Source organism: Gobio gobio (assembly GCF_949357685.1).
Source record: "Gobio gobio genome assembly, chromosome: 17".
In the NCBI taxonomy this organism is placed as follows: Eukaryota; Metazoa; Chordata; class Actinopteri; order Cypriniformes; family Gobionidae; genus Gobio; species Gobio gobio.
In genome coordinates this window covers 24671296-24692629 of record NC_137110.1, presented here as the reverse complement: position 1 = coordinate 24692629, position 21334 = coordinate 24671296, and the positions used below count along the sequence as shown (strand labels likewise).

Below are 21334 nucleotides of genomic sequence, written 5' to 3'. Positions count from 1 at the left end.
TGTGGAAAGCGAAGGACCATAAAATGTTCGCCCAATCATTGCATTCGGACCGATCCTACCTGCCTGTCAACATAATGTATTTCCATTCCTCCGCGCACCTGCTCACACAGACATCACACGTCATCAGCGCATTCACGTTCAAGTTCAATTTATTTATATAGCACGTTTACAACAGCCACTAGGTTGACCAAAGTGCTTTACTGATGAACAAGATAAAGAAAAAATATAACATGCATAAAAGCAAATAAAACTAAATATAAGAACAACATAGTTGAGTTATCATAAAACAGGAAGACCACAAACATAAATCAAAACTCAGATATAAATTAATAAACCAACCGAGAGAAAAACAAATGCTAGAGTTAGACATACGTCAGTCACGAGCACCGTAACCAAAACAGCAGCCAGCTTTTACAGTTCCTCCTGAACCAAAACAACAAGCTTATGCGTTTGTGCCATAACCACTGTCATTTGAAAGAGATGGAAACCCGTGATATTATACTCATAGCGTTTTGTTACTCGAATGTATGCATTTTAATGGCAACACTATCAACAGCGAAATGCTTTCAAAGCTAGCTTGCTATTTACTCTGAAAATTGCCTACCCTATACCTTTAAGTGACATAAAGGGATAGTTCACCCAAAAATGAAAATTCTGTCATCATTTACTCACCCTCAAGTTGTTCCAAACCTGTATGAATTCTTTGTTGACTAACATAGTATTTTTTTCCCTATATGGTAGTCAATGGTTGCTCTATTTGCTTTGTTACAAAACATTTTTCTAAATATCTTAAATAGAATTTTAAATAATAAATAGAATTTTCCTTTTTGGGTGAACTATCCCTTTAAGAATCAGTCTTACACTTTGCTGAATGTTTCTTTTAGCTTCTTTATAGTCTATTACTCTCAAGCCATTTCTGAGAAGTTTTATACATACAGGCCCTGATCTTTTGTTGTATTTGTGGTATTCATTTGAGATTGTAGTCATGTTTTTGCCCATATGATTTTTTAGTTATTTAAGGTCAATATTTTGTTTCAGATTTACAATGTGAAGAAGTTCAAGTTGCAGTAGTGCAACGTTATCCACAATATTGTCCACAAGATGGAGACAGATCCTTCTCATTGAACCGATGATAAAGAAAACAAGCTACTGTTGTAATTCTTTGGGCCACAATTGGGATGATATGATGAGAACCTCTTTCTCAGAGTATCAAAAGCCAAACATCTACCATACAGTGCCAGATCATAGTGCACTACCACGGATAAGACCAACTAAAAAGACATAACAAAAACATCATTCTACCTGATAACAATTTTGTTACATCACTTACTTTGCCATACTTTATATTCAATAGTAATAACTGTATATTTATTCACGACTTACAAATCATTTATATCACATTTATACATTACCTACAATCCTGTTTTTACTGTGTTTCATGTAGTACTATTGTTTACTGTTGCCTTTTGCTCCTCGTGACTGTCTACTACTCACAGTGCCACTGTTGTTTCCTGAATTAACTGTTTAATTTTCATCCATTGACATGCAATGTTGACTTTAAAGATATAACATGTGAATGATGTATACACATAGCAAAAGGCATAGGCCTAAATATTTTGCAATAGGGCATTTAAATTTTTTTTTAAAAACAGTCCTTGCCACAAACGCCTTTGCTTGCTTATTGGGGTTTACACAAAAATAATATTAAGGCATATTTCTTTAATTAAACTACTACATGAAATATAAGATATTATTGCTGCAACATTTTTCTGTTAAACTACTAATTTAAACAATGTTGAATTTGAATTGTGAAAAGTGCTGTATAAATACATTTGAGTCGACTTAATATTTCGTTCAACAATCAAAACAAGTAGTTCATCCTGTTTTTGTTGATGTTGTGTGTAATTTTATTTGCTGCTCTCGTGGTTACAGCAATTAAGCAAAAATTGTAGTGCTACATAGTGAGACAAAATACTGTTGTGAACTTTTCTCTGCTATTCTGTATGTTTTAATGACTTCTGGGTTGTTTGCACTGTTAGAATCATAAATAAGTAATTCCAAAGCTTCATCACAAATGACATCAGCAAACTTCTCTGCAGTCTAAGCGAGTATGGGTTGATGTCACAGTTTGAGAAGAACATAATGTGTGTAATATCCTTATGTGATACTGCTCTGTTTTATTTTGTATCAAATAACAAAATGTGAATTTTGTTCCAGTAATCTATGTATAAGTTACACTAAGGATACATGTGGATGCCGCCTGTCTTCTTAACTGATTGACTTTACACATGGCATGTCAGGACCAATCCTCTTTTTTCCCCTCCCCTCTCAGTGCATTTGAAGTTGAGACTAAATTCAACAATTATAGGGAGAGAGTTGTGTGATGGATCTACTTGGCAGCCCTACTCTTGGGTAGAACCAGTTAGTGTGGGCTGAGGATATCATTCTGCTAATTGTCAAGAGGTGGACAAAATTCCAGAATTAAAAGCAGGGAATACAAAACTGAGGTGAGTGCTAGTTGTTTGCTTACTTGTCCTGTGATGTGCATTGTTTTGATTTGCTCTGACGAAACAAGTTGCATGGAATACAATCCAGGCTTTTTTTCTTACTTTCTTTTTTTTAAAATTATGTATACACAGTAAAAGCACACAAAAATTAAAATCCAGATATGTACACAGAATGTATGTAAAAGCTTCAATTTCAGCAAATAAGTTATATTTTAGTATATTATTGCTATATATTACCTTATTGCAAGTGCAAAACAAACTTAAACTTAGTGCTACTGTTCATTTTCACTGTGTCTGAACTTCCTTGTCATACAAATGTGTCTCAGACATTTTCAACAGTAAATGTCTGCACTGTAAATGGGATGTATTTGTATTGTTTATAAAAATGAAACATGTATTTGTGTTACACTCTCAGAAAAAAGGTACAGTGGAGGTACAATTTTATTCCTTGGGGAACAAAACGTATAACTGTACTTTTAAAGGAACACGATTGGTCCTTAGGGTACAATTATACCATTGTTTTCCTCTACTTAGAGGGGTAGGCAAGTTCAGTCCTAGAGAGCCGCTGTCGTGCAGAGTTTGGCTCCAACCCTGAAAGACATCTATAAAAACTCTTATTGAGAATTAATAGAGGTTTAGATGTTGAAGTTTTATTGAAAATGTTTTGTCATTATGGTGATCAGTGTTTCCTTTAATTGGGCAGTTTGACTCTTGGCTTTTTATGTGAGTTTGTGGTTTAAACACATAATCTATTCAAATCAAAAGAGGCCATAAACAAAAATTATCATGAAGAAAAATGTTTGACTAAACTCATCAATGACTTAAAAATATTAATACAAAAATACTTTCTTGCCACATATCAGACATTCTGAATTCTGATTTTAAATACATTCTAGGGGGAAAAACATACGCACACAGATATCAAGAATCGGCATATGAATCTCAACAATGGTGACATACTTAATCCTTAATGCATGCTGGGAGCCATGAGTTTTATACTATGGTGGCTTAGTATGGTTGTAGCTAAACTCTGCAGGACATCAGCTCTCTAGGACCGAACTTGCCTACCCCTGACTTAGAGGTACAAAAATGTACCCTTAAGGGTACCACCCCAGTGACGGCCACTTGTACCTTAAAAGGTACAATTTTGTACTCTTTTTTTTTTTTTGAGAATGTATAGAATCTGGCCCTTCATTCCCCATGTTCACATATTCAAGATGTATCTCTCTTATCTTCCATCTGTTGTGTCTTTAAACTGTTGAAAAAGAGTTTTGACTTGGATTGCTATGGGCTTTGGGCACACTGACTGCATTGTTTTCTCAGGATCATTTCATAGGAGAAAGTGGACTAAAGTGCTCACCTTAAGGTGCTTGTACCTCAGTTGTTATCTTAAGAATGAATGCTTTGGAATACAGATACGTAGGTCTCTTTTTTTAAAGAAGACTACTTAAACAAGTTATAGTTATAGTTTAAGTTTACCAAGCAAATGTACTAAACTAAACATTAGTTTGATTAAGATATATATAATTTGGACTCTAAAATTGCTAGAAAATCAAAGCCATATATGTCTAATCAAGTTGTGTTCCAAATTTGAAGTTGATATCACAAAAAAAAAAAAAGTGGAACATTTCAAAACGATTTTAACAGGATTAATTAAGAGTGTTTAAGCTTTCGAATGGACCTAATTTATGATGATTTCTAAAATATGTGATGGGAATAAAAGGCAATAAAATGTGTGCCAGGTGTCCCGCTTGACACTGACCGTTAGCAGGCTATCTTAATAAAACACTTAAAAAAATTTGCAGTGTTCTTGATTCAGGTGGTGCCTTAAAGAGATAGTCCACCCAAAAATGAAAATTCTGTCATCATTTACCCTCAAGTTGTTCCAAACCTGTATGAGTTTCTTTGTTCTACTGAACACAAAAGAAGATATTTTGAAGAATGTTTGTAACAAAGCAGATAGAGCAACCATTGACTACCATAGTAGGGAAAAATTACTATGGTAGTCAAAGGTTGCTCTATCTGCTTTGTTACAAACTTTCTTCAAAATATCTTCTTTTGTGTTCAGCAGAACAAAGAAACTCATACAGGCTTGGAACAAACATACAGGGAGACTCATTTTTGGGTGAACTATCCCTTTAACTTAACCCACAAGCTCATCTTCCCTTTCCATGAAAACAGTTACTATGTTTGTACTGTATACTTTTTCAGTCATTCGTAGATTTATGGAAAGTGGGAAATTTCCAAATTCCATAACAAAGGTGACTTAGTAGAAAGCCTCAGGATACATTATTACCTGCTTGACATAATTTAATAGGAATGTCTTAGATGATTTAGCTGAGTTGACAGCAAGCGGAGACGTGTGATCAGACTTACCAAGGTGGGAAATCCCGGAAACGGCTCTTTTTATGCGTGATCCAGCGGTTCCCACAAAAAGGAAATTGTCGGTGGGTTTGCATGTGTGTGTGAGCTGGGTTGTGGGTTTGCAGAAAATGTAGCCATTGAGTATAGCTAAAAGAATATTATTAGTGCACAGATAATGTTTAAATATATGAGAACTTATACTAGATGTATATTAGCACCAATGGCGTACCGTGGGGTTTCAGTCAGGGCCTTCACAAACCATCACCACACCCCACGCCGTTGCCATAACAACACCACACACACCGATACAAAATACAAGCATGCACTGTATGCATTACTGTTACGATCCCCGCTTTCAAAGTGCTCGTTGAAGGTCGCAAACAACATAAAAGGACACGCGAGAATAAAAGGCAATTTAACTATTTATTGATACCACTGCACTCGCGCGTCATCGTTTAGACAACTAGTGAAATTAATCAAAATCAACTCACTCACTGATACAAATACTCTAAAACAAACAAACAAACAAAAAACACAGACCAACAAGAGCATCAAGAAACACAGATAAACACAGCTTGTCTGCGAACGTTACCGGTTTGACATCAGGATGCACACGAAGCTCGCGCAGCCCGTCATCCGCAGCGGCCATAGCTCATTTAACATAGATCGCTCACAACCCGCAAACAGTTCAAACGGCTGATGACATCAGCGGGGGGTAGCGCTGACTCATCGCTGGGCCTCTGGGGCGTTCTATCACTACACATTAAAATTTGATTGGCTGATGACCCACGTCAGTCAAAGTTCGAAGAGCAGACGAAGTTGTTTTCATCACTTATCAGCAGAGAGAGGACGACGATCAAACACATCCTGCCCCGGCGGCCCGCTGCTGCCTCCACCCCGCCGCCGGCCGCAGCGCCTCCGGCTGCTGTCACCGAGGACGTCCACCCGCAGCCGCCTCCGCTCCCGCCAAAGCCCACCCGGGCGTCGGCGTGGAGCCGGCCGTGGGAAGGACGTCCAGCCCGCTCAGGCCGCTGCCAAGCCAGGTGGCAAGTGCCGTCGCAAGCGAGCCCGAGACAGGCCACCCAGAGATGGAGGAAACTGCTCTACAGGAGATGGCCGCAGCTCCACTCCTTCCCCCGGAGGAGGGCCGGGGAAGAATCCTGAGTTCTTGTTTAATTTCTGTTCCGCCGCTGGCCCCAATGCCAGCGATGTGTTTGATTGCCTCCGTCTGCTTCTGGGCGGCCGAGAACTGCTGGGCAAAGCTCTCAACCGTGTCGCCGAACAGCCCGGCCGTGGAGATGGGGGAGTCCAGGAACCGATATTTATCGGTCTCCCTCATGTCGACCAGGTTGAGCCAGAGATGGCGCTCCTGGACCACGAGCGTGGACATCGCCTGACCAAGGGAACGGGCGGTGACTTTCGTCGCCCATAGGGCGAGGTCCGTCGCCGTCCGGAGCTCCCGGAGGAGCTCTGGGTCAGGCCTCATGAGTGCTTGGGCTTGATGCACCTGAAGCAGTGACATGGAATGCAAGGCAGACGCGGCCTGTCCACAAGACCTGTAAGCCTTCGCGGTCAGACCGGAAGAGAACTTTCAGGCCCTGGACGGGAGACACGGGTCACCACGCCAGTTGGAAGCGGTCGCAGGACACAGTTGCATCGCGACAGCCCGCTCAACTCAGCCCCCCAAATTCTCAATAAAAGAGCAGTTTCCAATATCTCTGGGTCCCAAGAGAGCGCACTTGGCGGTGTTCGACGCTCCCATGCCTTGTCACCCTCAAGCGCCTCTCCAATCGCCAGCAGGGGATGCCGGCTGTGGGGACGCACACAAGCGGCCTTCCCACACTAGCACATCCCCTCAACGGAAGCAGGGCAGTGTTGCACGGCACACTCAGACCCCACTTCGGGTCGCTCCTATGCCGTCCGAGTCGGGTCCCTGCGTGCCGCTACGCTGCCCCGCCCCGGTTGACATGACATGGTAGACGCCCCGCTTGCGCGGTCTCTGGGGGCCTGGCTAGCGCTCCCCAGCCCGCCTCGCTGGCTCATCCGTACCATCAGACTCGGCTATGCGATTCAGTTCACCCGGCGTCCCCCTAAGTTCAGAGGCATTCACTTCACCTCCGTGGCGAAGGCGGATGCCCCTGTCCTACGGGCGGAGAAGGGTACTCAGCCGCTTCAAGGAGCCGCTCAGAGGCAATCACGTTCTGGTCCATACGGACAACACTGCGGCCGCTGCGTACATCAACAAACAGGGTGGTCAACGCTCCCGTCGCATGTCACAACTCGCCCGCCATCTCCTCTTATGGAGTCAGAAGCATCTGAGGTCGCTTCGAGCCATTCACATTCCGGGCCTGCTCAACCGTGCGGCCGACGAGCTGTCCCGATTACCAGTGCTCCCGGGAGAGTGGAGACTCCATCCCCAGGCGGTCCAGCTGATCTGGAGTCACTTCGGGGCCCCACAGGTAGACCTGTGAGTTTACCTCCGCGGGCCCCTGAACCCTAACAAGTGCTGCAACCGGTAGAGTTTCCGGGAAAACCCGCTGGCCCCTCCCATGGGCGTCCAGCGGTGACTTTCAGGGCTCACTTCTCACTGAGAAGACCCCCGGAGATGCTCGATCGGTTCAGTGCTTTCCTTCCTACAAGACGGGTTGGAGCGAAGGCTGTCTCCCTCCACCCTCAAAGTTTATGTTGCCGCTATCGCCACAAACCATGACATGGTAGATGGTAAGTCTGTTGGGAAGCACGATCTGATCGTCAGGTTCCTGAGGGGGGCGAGGAGATTAAATCCGCCTCGCCCTCCCTCTATACCCTCTTGGGACTTAACTCTGGTGCTAACCGCACTACAGAGGGCGCCCTTTGAGCCTTTGCAGTCGGCAGAGTTAAAAATCATGTCCCTAGAGACAGTACTCCTGATTGCATTGGCATCTATCAAGAGGGTAGGGGACCTGCAGGCATTTTCGGTCGATGAATCGTGCCTGGAATTCGGGCTGGGTAACTCTCATGTAATCCTGAGACCCCGGCCTGGATGTGTGCCCAAGGTTCCCACCACTCCCTTCCGGGACCAGGTGGTGAGCCTGCAAGCGCTACCTTCGGAGGAGGCAGACCCAGCCCTGGCTTTTCTCTGTCCCGTCCGCGCGCTGCGGACATACGTGGACAGAACGCAAAGCTTCAGAACCTCAGAGCAGCTCTTCGTCTGTTACGGAGGACAGCAGAAGGGAAAGGCTGTCTCCAAGCAGAGGATGGCCCACTGGATAGTGGATGCCATCGTCTTGGTGTATGAAACGCAGGACGTGCCCTGCCCACTCAGGTTAAGAGCCCACTCCACTAGGGGTGTTGCTTCTTCCTGGGCGTTGGCTCGTGGCGCCTCGCTGACAGATATTTGTAGAGCTGCGGGCTGGGCGACACCTAACACGTTCGCTAGATTCTATAGCCTGCGTGTAGAGCCGGTAGCTTCCCGTGTGCTCACTTCCCATAGTCAGTAACACTGGAGTGCCCGTTCTAGTGTCGGCTTGCTGCGCCATTCCCTTCCCCATGGAACGGATACGTGTGCTTATCTGCTCCAGTCGAGTTCCCCTAAAAGTTAGGCGAACCCTGTCGAGTCCTCCGCAACCCACGGCAGTCGGATGTGGCATCCGACGCCAGGCTTAACACTCGTATGCATTGGTGGAACTTGTGTTAGGCTGGGTTCCATGTGTTGTGACCCCCACGGCGGTCCCATATGTGTATTCTTCCACGGTATGGCTCCCTACGGCGAGCCCGTGTCTTTCCCTAGGCAGAGTTCTTCTGCCGTCCCAGTACGGTGTTGTTACCCCGCCGACTTGGCCGGGGCCACCCTTGGGACTGCCGTATGTTGTACTGCCCAAGGCCAGTCCATATGTGTATTCTCCACATGTTAACTCCCTTCGGGCAGGATGTGGCTTCCGCAGCGGCCCTTCCGGGTACGCTTTCCCAGCATTATCCAATAAAGGTCTGCTGAATGGGTCTTGCGGAACAGCAGTGTGACTCTCCCTGCATGAGTTTTCCCGCCCGGTACAGACGGGGTCTGAGGGGCTCTTCGCTGGGCGCTGGAAGTGGTAGTAACTGTGGCGTTTTCCAAATGGATCCCAATTCGTCGGTACCTCCGACGTACATCGAACGTGACCGACTGAAAGGGAACGTCTCGGTTATGTATGGTAACCCTCGTTCCCTGAAGGAGGGATCGGAGACGTACGTCCCGTCGCCACAGTTGCTGTACCATCACTGCATGGCCGAGTCACTAAGTTCGGCTCCTCAGTGAAAAACAACTGCGTGTGGCTCTCGCTTCCGCTTTATACCCGCAGTGCGGGGCGGAGCGCGAGATGCAAATCTCGAAAGCCAATGGCCATTGGCCTGTTCTCCATATCTCGAAGCTGATAGGGGCTCTCTGAAGTGATCCCAATTCGTCGGTACGTCCGACGTACGTCTCCATTCCCTCCTTCAGGGAACAAGGGTTACCATACGTAACCGAGACGTTATTTTTAATGCCCCATATGTAAATAATTACAAAAGAAAAGCCACATAAATTAGAAATCATTTCCCACAGAAATCAAGGTTTGTCAATAAGCTCTTACTAAAATATATTAAAATTGTGAAAAATTATGCATTATTTTCTGTTTGTAACCTTACAAGAAGTTGGACAGGCAATGCCTATAGCAAATAGTCGTGAAATACAGTTACCTTCCCTTGAAAATAAACATTGGCTACTTAAATAATATACTATAAAAAAATATGCTTAAGTGTGAACTGAATGTAATGTTTTCGGACACTTAATTGCATGTATTTACAATTAAATGAAAATATAGTTTAAATGTAGTTAGTTTAACTTGAGTGCTTTATTGGCCCACTTAAAGGAACACTCCACTTTTTTTGAAAATAGGCTCATTTTACAAGTCCCCTAGAGTTAAATAGTCAAGTTTTACCATTTTTTAATCCATTCAGCCGTATCTTTGTATCTGGCAGTAGCACTTTTAGCATAGCTTAGCATACATCATTGATTCTAATCAGTCCATTAGCATCTCATTCAAAAAATGACCAAAGACACTTTCAATATTTTTCCTATTTAAAACTTGACACTTCTACAGTTACATCGTGTGCTAAGACCAACTGAAAATTAAAAGTTGCGATTTTCTACACCTATATGGCTAAGAACTACTTTCTCATTCCTGCGTAATAGTCGCGGATCTTCGTGGCCGTACCATGGCTGCAGTAAATTGGGAGATTTAGTAGTGTTTAATGTTTTTTTATGCTAGTTTAGAAGAGTTTCATCATGTTGTTTTTTTTGTTTTTTTGGGGGGGTTACCATCATGGTGACAAGTGGAACAAGAGCTTAGTTTGAGATATATGTTAAATGTTTAATGTTGCTGTAATCATTCAGCAAGTGTCTTGCTATGCTAATGCTATCAAAGCATTGTGTTACCAATTAGCAAGGTAACATTTACTGAATTAGCTAGTTAAAGCTAGCCAAGATTCCACTACAAAAAAATTTTAAAATTGAGATTACATGATAATTTTAAATTAAAGGATTAGTTCACTTTTAAATAAACTTTTGCTGATAATTTACTCACCTCCATGTCATCCAAGATGTCCATGTCTTATTTTCTAAAGTCGTAAAGAAGGTTTTTGATGAAAACATTCCAGGATTTTTCTCCATATAATGGACTTCAATGGGCTCCAAACGGTTCAAGGTCCAAATGACAGTTTCAGTACAGCTTTAAAGGGCTTTAAACGATACCGGATGATGAATAAGGGTCTTATCTAGCGAAACGAGCAGTATTTATGCTATTTATCAGACGAACGTGATCATCTCTGAGCTCCGCCATAACTTCCGCTAAGTGAGGTCAAAATACGAGCGTGGTCATAGATGTATAAGATGCCTTATTAGCACCTGCGCGGATCAGTAGAATGAGGCAACTACGATCGATATATATTTACAGTACAGTATTTTTAAATGATATTTTTAAGGCTTTAAGTACACATTCAACACAATTGAGCATGCTTCTTTTTTCACAAGGATTACCACTACAGCATTTGACTAAACAGGTTTACTCCTGTAGATTCTGCCCAATGAACAATTTCAAGATTCTGTCGAGTCAATGAACAGATCTTTTATTTCCAGTTTATATAGAGACATTTTAGAGTCATCTGTCAAAATTCACACTGGCAAATAATAAGTAGTGTTCTGCTCCCATCTGCTCCTCCTTACAGGCCATGCCAGGGCCAGATGGATACAAAGAACTGCGTTCTTGCCAAAACTTTCCTGCGTCTAAAACTAAACCTCCGCTTAAGGGTGAGAAGTGGCGCAGAGCAACAGACTTTATTTTGAGGAGTGATGCCCAGGAGAAGGACCAGCACTCCACCCCAGCAGTACAAAACCCACACCAAGGAATTGCTACTCAAGGTCTCGTCACTCCTCCAAGGATAAAACCGAACCCAAAACCTTGTCTACTGAAAGCACAGTTACATGCTGACCATCCTCAGTCTGTCAATAATAGCAATGTGGATTATGTTGTATCTGCATCGGACCCAACTTGTTCAGGTACACCACACAGAATTTTTAAATCTTCCCACATTGCACATTTTTTTGTGAATGCCTAATTTCAATTTATGAACCAACTCCCAGTAGTTGAGAAGATCCAGTCCTGCAGGGACTGCATCTTATACTGTCATAATCGCAGATGTGAGTAAATCTGTGAACCACTGGCAAACATTCACCAATCTGTTTCCACAGATGGAAAGAATAATGACACCCATTTGGAAAACTGGCACATTCATCCAAAAACGACCTCACATAAATCAAAACGAGTCCCTTCGAGCATACCTGTGCCTGCCAGACCCCTTCCCAAAGAGCCCGAGCAACTGATCTTGATGTGTGAGTGTTAATTTACCTTTGCCATAATGATTTTAGTTTATTTCTCATTACCTTTGTGACTGACAGGCATATCCAGAGCTAAAAATGCAACATCTTGCAGATTCTCAGCCTTTTTTAACCCTCAAGTATCAGGTTAATGGCTTTTCATAATCTAATAAAAATTAAACAAAATTTTAAATTAACAGCACTGATGATTAGTTGTGATCGTGATTTAGTTAATACAACTTGTGTACAATACATATTTGGTTCTGACTCCCTGTCTGCAAATAAATTGTCACTTAAATTATCGATTTTGTTACACGCTCTAAGCACTGTAAAGGCTAAGGAATAATTGTTTTTCTGTGGCTATAAAAAATACCCATTTCTTAGAATTAATAAAAAATCAATACTGAGGGTTCACAGGATGAACTGATTGATTGATTGATTGATTGATTGATTGATTGATTGATTGATTGGTTGGTTGATTGATTGATTGATTGTAATGTTAATGGAGCTACATCAAGTTAATCTCATTAACTGATTCAAATATTCATAATTAATCATAATGAGTTATGAATAATTATTAATATTTCCCCTTTGAGCTAAAGCTCTACACTTAAACTCTGTTCTCTCATTCGGTTCCAATAACAAGTACAAACGGAGCGTTTTTTTGGCACTTAATTGCAAGTTACCTTCAAGGGGTGGTAAAACATTGTTTTGAAGGCTTGATTGTGTTTGTGGGGTGCACTGTAACATGTGTTCATGCTTCGTTTTAAAAAAGAATGCATTATTTTTCATATATTTGACCTTTATTCTACACTGCTCTGTCCCTCCTTGTAAAACGGTCTGATGCTTTCCGGGTTGTATGAAGCCAGTCCCTCAAAAATAAGCAATGGGCTCAGATTGGTTAGCTGGCCTAGTGTGTTGTGATTCGCTAACCGCAGTGCACGTTTGTCGGAAACGTCACGCCCCTTACCTTTACCGGTAGACTGTGCTTTGGTCAGTATTAGAAACGATGGCGTCAATAAAACCACACCAATCTGAGCCCGAATCAGACCCAGAACATTTTAGTGAAGATGATCGAGCAGAACCTGTTCATTCCTCAAGAGTAAAGACTGCGGATCTATAGTGATCGCTACTGAATGGCACTGTTACTTTTGTATTTTTAGAACGATTATAGCCAAATATCTGTCGCAAGAACTATTAACCCAAAGCACTAAACACTGGTTTTACTAGTAAGTTAGCCAAATCACACACAGAACCATGTTTAGCAAGCCTGTAGATAAATAATACATAAAAGCTCTAATCAAAGAATCATTTACACTAATGCCAAGTTCGCTGTTGAGATTTTAATGTTAGGTGTTTGTAACGATAGGTGTTCGTCGGATAACATTAAGTATGAATGAGCATTTAACAGACTGGTTTGCAGAACAGCGTTGTCATCTGTTTACTTCCTTGCTACAATGTACAACCTATTACAGGAAAACACATCGATGAAAAATAAATCAGACTTACAGGTTGTGGCCCGTAAACAGCTTCTGTTTGTAAATCCAGCTTTCAGGACAAGCCGTTGTGCATATCCTGTATTGAACTCGCGAACATTGTGGAAGTTTTCCTCCGTGAAATGTGCTGCGGGAGGGAGCCCCGCGCGCGTCGTGCATTCACACACTGGCCGCGTTTGTCTCACGCAGCTGACGTTGTGCATATCCTGTATTGAACTCGCAAACATTGTGGAAGTTTTCCTCCGTGAGATGTGCTGCGGGAGCCCCGCACGCGCCTGTTCCCTTCTGTCTCATACACACGTGCATATAACATGTTGTATGTTAAACGCTCTGCAGCGCACCCCTGTCCCTATGAAGGCTGAACAAAGCAAGTATACCCAGACCTGCAATCCGGATGAATATAACAGCGTTTCCTCGGCATCGCGGGAACAACACTCCAGCCTAACTATACCACAACAGCGCCGCGATACAAAATGGCGCCCCCGCCCCCCCCTATTTAATATTCTCGGAGGAGGGGTTTATGTAAATATTAAGCCTGGTGATGTCACCAACCCTGGAGGAATGTGTGTAGTCGCCTACTGGCCGTTTGCTATAGTTCTTAGAAATGGATTTCTTTAAAAGCAAATACCTCCCTTTGCTTTAAACTTTGAACGTTGTAACTTTGCAGATGTTGTTTATGCTCAAGCAGCAACATTACACGCTAGCTAAAGTTAGAATAGTGAAATCGTGGTTTACCACCCCTTTCAATTAAATGAAAATGTATTTTAGTTTAAAGGTCCCATGGCATGGCATTTTTCTATTATTTTATAATGTTTCCTGAGGTGTACTTGAGGTGCCCTGTGGCTGAATGCCCTTGTTTCAAGAGGCGTGTCTGCTGTGAGACTTCAGTAAAAACGCCCACTGTTGTGATTGGCTGACATCTTTGCATTTGAAATGAGCGGAGGGGGCGTGGTTTAACGAGGTCTATGAGGCACAAGCAGGCACGAGCTGCTGCCAGAGAGACGGATGGACCGGAGTAGAGCCCTGCGCGGGACTGTTTTCTTCATCCCGCTCCCGCCCGCACCCGCCGAATTTCTGACCATTACCGCCCGCTCCCGCAACGTATGTGTTACACTCCCGCCCGCTCCCGCAATATGTATGTCCACTCCCACCCGCACCCGCAAAACTCTGAGAATTTATTCCCGCACAATAATAGAGATGCATTGATTTTGTGTCTTCTCCAGTCCCGCAGGAAAAAAAAACACGTATTTGTATTGATATTATTAAAGAGATTCATGGGGTTGTTTGTTTCGTTTCCCTGAAAAAAAGACAAATACATTCAAATATAATTTCGTTTTTATCAAAAACTTTGCACATAAAAATAGACTGCTTTGCACAACAGAAAAACAGATTGAGAAACAAAAAACAGATCCCAATTCGTCGGTCAGTTCAGACGTACGTCGAACGTGACCGACTGAAAGGAAACCCGAGAAAACATGCTTCAACAGAACGTAATGTGAACACAAAATAGCAAATGGACATTTAGAAACAATCCATTTCCACTCACTAAACTTCTATGTATTGTTTGTCAAAAACACCAAACAGTCAACTTGACCTGCAGGGAGTGCTGAGCGTTTTTGGTTAGGTATGATCAAGTAGCTATGTATTTGCCAGCTGCGCAATATGTGGATACATATAACGTTATACCGCATGATTTTGCCTACCAAAACAATTGAGAAACTTCTCCAAATGTCAGGCTTTCCTTGCTTAGCTTTTGTGCTGTAAATACCTCGTTTGAGGTTCTTTTCTAAATCATCTATTGACATCTTCTCCATCATGTCGTTAGGCAACCTCCCTATCCCGCCGATTCCCGCTGTGTTTTTTTTAGCCGCCCATTCCCGCCCGCAGCAAAATTCAAACCGCCCGCTCCCGCGAGATTTGCGTTGGGTCCCGCGGGACCCGGAGGGACTCAATCCCAATGCAGCCCTCTAGACCGGAGTTCACTTCACATCAGTTCTGTCAGTCTCAGTTCAGTGAACTGTTGTACTTACAGCATATACTACAGGTTATTAGTCTATTTCTAGTCGGAGGGAATGTCACTCATGTCAGAAAGTTAGTAACTTTAGTAAATTATGGATCAGCGCTGACTGGAGACGCGAACCGTTTAGAACGATTCAGTCCGATTTGGTGAACTGATTCGGTTCACTAAAAAGAAACGGTTCAAAAGAAAGATTCGTTCGCGAACCGGACATCACGGACCAGAGACTGAGCGATTGCTAACAAAGTTATTTATAGTAACTACTGAGTGAGTTATGAGAGCGCTGTCAGTCAGTCCGAGTTTATTGTGTTTGTATCTGACGAGTTCTGAATAAACATGAGTCCCAGTCACGCCGAGTCCGTCTTCATCATTGTTACCAACTTTGTTACACATGCAAAGTTCCATTACAGCTGTCGTGATGAACGAGTTACGAGTAAGTGTTGATAATAGCATTATTTTTAGATATGTTCCTATCATATGAAAAGCGTCAGTTACGCGCATTGAGTACACAGCGCAAACAAAGACACAACAGCAGTAATCGAATGTAATCCAGTTTATTGTGGGGAAAGCTGCCTAGCCCGGATATGCTCACGCTTACCCCCCTTCTGCTTAATCTCGCGCCGCGTTTGGTGCCTCCGCTGTGGGCCAGATGCAGTACTGGGGGTCGGGGATGTTGAAGGCCGACCGGCCAGTGCAGCCCGAGCTTCGGCGTGCGTGAGGTTTATCTCTAAAGATGTTACTCTGCTGATGAGCAGAAACAACTGTATGCACATTTTAGAACAGATAGACGCGACGAGGACGTACAAAAACACTGACTCACAAGATAGAAAACACGAAAACACCGTTCTGTCTGGAGAGAGAGAAGCCGCTGCGTGTGCACGAATAATGAATAATTAGCTACACATCAAAAATCACTGATCACAGATCAGAAGGAACTGAAAAAAGACTTCTGTTTTCATTTGTACATCCAAACACTGAGAAACTGCCAGCAGTCACTCGTTCACAAGCAATGTGTTTGCATGGGTGTGCCAGATTCTCTGGGCGGAGGAAAGGGAGGTAACCGTTCCTGCTTGGACTTCAAACCAGGAGACTTCAGGATTGGCTCGTCTGGCCTGTCATTTTCTCAAAGGCAGAGAAAGACAGCCAGAACTCGGGTTTACACCGATCAACATTTCTATCCACTTGGGGACAATATTCAGGCTAGGGGAACTCATATTAATGTTGAAAAACCTCATAAAATGAAAATTTCATGCCATGGGACCTTTAAATTTATATTAAACACAAATTAGATAAAATTGAGTGCCTTTTTGACCCATTTAAGTAGAACTTAAATACATTTTTAAATGTAATTTTAACATTTCAGTCCAATGATGATGTAGAAATGCCAAAAGGATCAAATTATAAAACGTTTATTAAATAACTCAAAAGCAGGTAATCCAAAAAACGAGCAAACACAACAAAACAGTGCTAGGCACAAACAAAATGGTCAATGAACATGAGAAACAGAGGAAGGCGGCTCCTGACACCACAAAGGAAGAGAGTAAACAGTCAATTTAGGAAGGATTGACATAGTAGGTAGCTGAAGACAGTACCAGGATGGATTAAATGGTGGAAGGGGGAGGGAGGAGGTGATGGCAGGATGACGCAGGTGGAAGCCCAGAGCACAGGTGAAGGCCCACGGCGGAATCTGACTGCCAACAATAGAGCTGAGAGGTCTGGAGACCCGGGCGGTGGAGCCAGGGTACAGGAGGACTGAGGCGACTCCGGTGTGACTGAGGACCAATGCAAAGCCAGAGGGAAGGCGGAGCCAAAGGGGTTGAGGGATGAAGCACATCGAAAGGCCCAGAAGTTCGTGGTGCAGGCAAAGTAACCTCTGACCCAAGAGAAGCCAGAGGGGCGAGGGAGCCTGGTGGAGCCGTGAGGTTGATGGTCCCAGGTGGAGCCGAGGGGGTGAGAAGCCAAGGTGAAGCCGACTAGTCGATGGACCATGGTGGAGTTAACTCAGGAGCATGAGAGAACATAGCAGCATCACACATGTAAAAACAAGACTGGACACTGAACAGAACCTGTTATGATTCATATCTCGTTTTCCCCTGTCTGGTGTTTAAGGACTCTTATTTTGAAGTATAGTTTTCGTTCCTATTGTTCCTGTTTTCTCACTTCATGGTTTTATTCCTGTTTGCTTTATCTATTGTTTCCTGTGTTAGGTTTTGTGTTCCTTTTGATGTAAAGACGTGAAATCAGGATGTGACGTGTAATGTCTCTGCAGCATCTTAAGTTTGCTTATGATCTGCAATTTCTCTCTCGAGAAACCTTGCTCTTTTTTTCTGATTCGATCATAAACTAGCGCATCGTGTACCATTCCACTAAGCTGGCGAACGATTCAGCATCATCACACACCCCTTACGGCATTGGTTCTGCCTTTTGTTCACACAGGCCGCATTCTGGGACTGATCCCAGCAATGTTACTAGGTCCCCATCCCAGGACATGTTTGTGTTCACACAGAAGGCACTCTATGGCAATTTTCTGGGATCAACCCTCTGTGTGAAAGGGGTTAAAGTGTTACCCAGCATTACAGAACCAAACACAAGGCTTAAATAATTCAAGGCTAAGCAAGGGGCAGGTGAACATAATCAGTAACCAAGGGAACAAACTAGACATGGGGCAATAACGGAATAGGCAAACTAAAAATCCAAAAACTAAACTTTTAATTTTATTACAGAGAAACATGAAAAGATTTTCATATTATTAAAATAATGTTTCAATAATATAAAAAATCCAAACAGTAGAGCATGGAGCTAGCAATGTCAAGATCGTGGGTTCAATTCCTTGAAAATGCATGAATGAGTTTGAAAAAAAAACTTACTATTGAAATGTCTATTATTATTGTTACACATAAATCACTCCTGGAATCCAAACCAGTATACAGTGGCATGAAAAAGTATGTGAACTGCTTGCAGAATCTGTGAAAATAATAACTAAATAAGAGGGATCATATAAAATGCATGTTATTTTGTATTTAGTACTGTCCTGAATAAGATATTTTACATAAAAAATTTTACCTATAGTCCACAAGACAAAAAAATAGCTGAATTGATTAAAATAACCCTGATAAAAAGTTTCTGAACCATTGAGTGTGTCGTTCCCTGGATGATCCACGGCTGTTTTTTTGTTTTGTGGTGGTTGTTCACAAGTCCCTTGTTTGTCCTGAGCAGTTAAACTGCCCAATGTTCTTCAGAAAAATCCTCCATTTTCCAGCCTCTTTTTCATATTTGAACCCTCTCCAGCAATGACTGTATGATTTTAAGATCCATCTTTTCACACTGAGGACAATTGAGGGAGTCAAACACAACTACTAAAAAAGGTTCAAATATTCACTGATGCTCCAGAAGGAAACACAATGCATTAAGAGCCGGGGGGTGAAAACTTTTGAACAGGATGAAGATGTCCAAATTTTTCTAATTTTGTTTAAATATCTTTTTTTTTTCATTTAGTACTGCCCTTCAGAAGCAACAGAAGATACTTGCATGTTTCCCGGAAGACAAATTAAGTACAATTTTCCTTGATTTTCAAATTCAATAGGTTTTAATCCCCCGGCTCTTAATGCATTGTGTTTCCTTCTGGAGCATCAGTGAATGTTTGAACCTTTTTTAGTAGTTGTGTTTGAGTCCCTCAATTGTCCTCAGTGTGAAAAGATGGGTCTTAAAATCATACAGTCATTGCTGGAGAGGGTTCAAATATGAAAAAGAGGCTGGAAAACTGAAGAATGTGCAGGACCTGGAGGATTTTTCTGAAGAACATTGGGCAGTTTAACTGATCAGGACAAACAAGGGACTCGTGAACAACCATCACAAAACAAAAAAACAGCCGTGGATCATCCAGGGAACTACACACAGCACTGAGAATCAATGGTTCAGAAACATTTTATCAGGGTTATTTTAATCAATTCAGCTATTTTTTTGTCTTGTGGACTATATGTAAACATTTTTATGTACAATATCTTATTCAGGACAGTACTAAATAAAAAATAACATGCATTTTATATGATCCCTCTTATTTAGTTAAAATGATTCCCATTTTCACAGATTCTGTAGCGGTTCACATACTTTTTCATGCCACTGTATACATATGCACTTTCAAGTTTCTTACTGTATGAGAATCACTTTGTCAGCAATCTGACTGAACGGTCTTGTGTTATTCGTTTTTGTCGAAAAAGCATCTAAAAATGATATTGATGAGGATATTTATATGGATATACCCACAAAACCATTCCAATCTGACTGCTTCAGCTCACCAGTGCTGCACCACAGACAATCAGGTACTTGAAATCCACCATTATTATCACTGTGTAGTACTATTTAATCTTTGATTCTAACCTTGCAGTGACTCTCCTGTTCTCTCCAGGTTCTGACATTTGTCCAAGTGACAGACTTCATCCACATCTCTCTCTGTCAAAATCAATTCCTGCTCTCAGGATCCAAGATAAAAACAAAGTAACCCTTGAGCACAACAATGAAGTTGGATCGGTCAGCATCATTGTCAGGGAAAGTTTGGTTTCCAAGCTACACAAAATGTTCTCAGGAGCAATCAAAGAGAGACATTTTAGCACCAAAATGTCAAAGGTAGATAGACCATACGAAGATATAGCCATCTCAAGTGTTTCCAATGGAGAGAATCCAGCAGATGTTCCTTCTGTGATAAAATACCAAGAAACAGAGAATCTCTCTGAGCACTTGCTTGAAACTTCTCAGAGAACACAGACAATGCTGCCTCTTCCTGGTTTGGTGGACAAACTGATAGACAGCCCCTCTAAGAGAGACTCCAATTGCATGTGTGTTGATACTAAGAAAAAGACACTAGAGAACGTATGGCAGGATCGAAACATTGTAAGAGACAGTGGAATTCTGAACCGGCTCAGTAAAGAACAGCTAAAGCTTCAAGAGGTACCCTAAAGTTTATAAAGGCTATGGTAATGCCTGTTTTTAATTTACATGACCTCTTTTTTTATGACCTCTACTCTATGTTCTCTGATGTTCTCCCAACATTCTTTGCTCTTGCCCATCTTCACACCCCTTCACCAGCATCTGTATGAGGTTGTCACATCCGAGCAGACCTATCTTCAGAGCTTGACAGTGGTTGTGGAACATTTTCAGGAATCTTCAGTGCTGAAAGATGCTCTGGCACCAAGAGACAGGAAGTCATTGTTTTCCAGCATTGCAAAGATCAAAGAGATCAGTCAAAGGTAAGAACCAGGGCTAGTGAGTATAGTCTGTTGAACAAGAATGTACATTGAATAAACTTTAGAGGAGAAAACCTTCAGATCTGATTCTTTCCCGTGTTCATTGTCATGTTCAGGAAATAATAATGTTTGACCTGCATATAATGAAATGATTTATTACCGTTCAAACAAAGTTTGGGTCCTGTAAGATAAAAAAAAGAAGAAAAAAAAAGAAAAAAATGTATACTATTATAATGCATTAAAAAACTGGGCAAATGGGACGATAAAGACTTTTACATTGTTTAATTCCCCCAACCCCCCCGGGAACTTTCTATTTATTAAATATTTCTGAAAAAAATGTATTACAGTTTCCACAAAAGTATAAGAAAATAGAACAGTTTTATTTTAAATTGTAACAATTTTTCACAATATTACTATTTTACTGAATCAAATAAATGCAGCCTTAGTGAGCATAAAATGCTTTTTTTCAACAACAAAAAATCATTTTGAAAAATCTTACAGACCCCAAGCTTTTAAATGGTAGTGTATATTTCTCAAATATACATAAATTAAATAATTACATTTTTCCTTCTAAGAATGTATTTATTCAAACTCTTTTCTTAGCTTCATGGATGCAATGCTGTTGAGGCTGGCTTCACGTGTGTTCTGTGATGTAATCTGTGATGTTATTCAGCAATTTGCTCTTGGACCCTTTGGAGCTTATATGAATTACATCCGTAATATGCCCTATCAGGAGCAGACATTGCACAACCTTGGGTAAAAGAGGAGCACTTGATGTTTATTTATCATGGATATTAGCATAAAACCTTGCACTTTATAGTATTATAGAGATGTTCTTTAGA

The 21334-nt window shown here is 42.0% G+C and overlaps 1 protein-coding gene across 1 annotated transcript; it reads left to right on the top strand.

Moving 5' to 3' along the window:
- Positions 1-2364: 2364 nt before the first annotated feature.
- Positions 2365-21252, top strand: LOC307140464 (uncharacterized protein; the record flags this gene model as incomplete). The annotated part of the gene is made up of 7 exons (XM_079840021.1): positions 2365-2507; positions 11091-11421; positions 11614-11754; positions 19470-19571; positions 19658-20196; positions 20335-20495; positions 21096-21252. The coding sequence occupies exons 2-7, from the start codon at positions 11094-11096 to the stop codon at positions 21250-21252; spliced, it is 1428 nt and encodes a 475-aa protein (XP_079696147.1). The 5' UTR covers positions 2365-2507; positions 11091-11093.
- Positions 21253-21334: the final 82 nt, after the last annotated feature.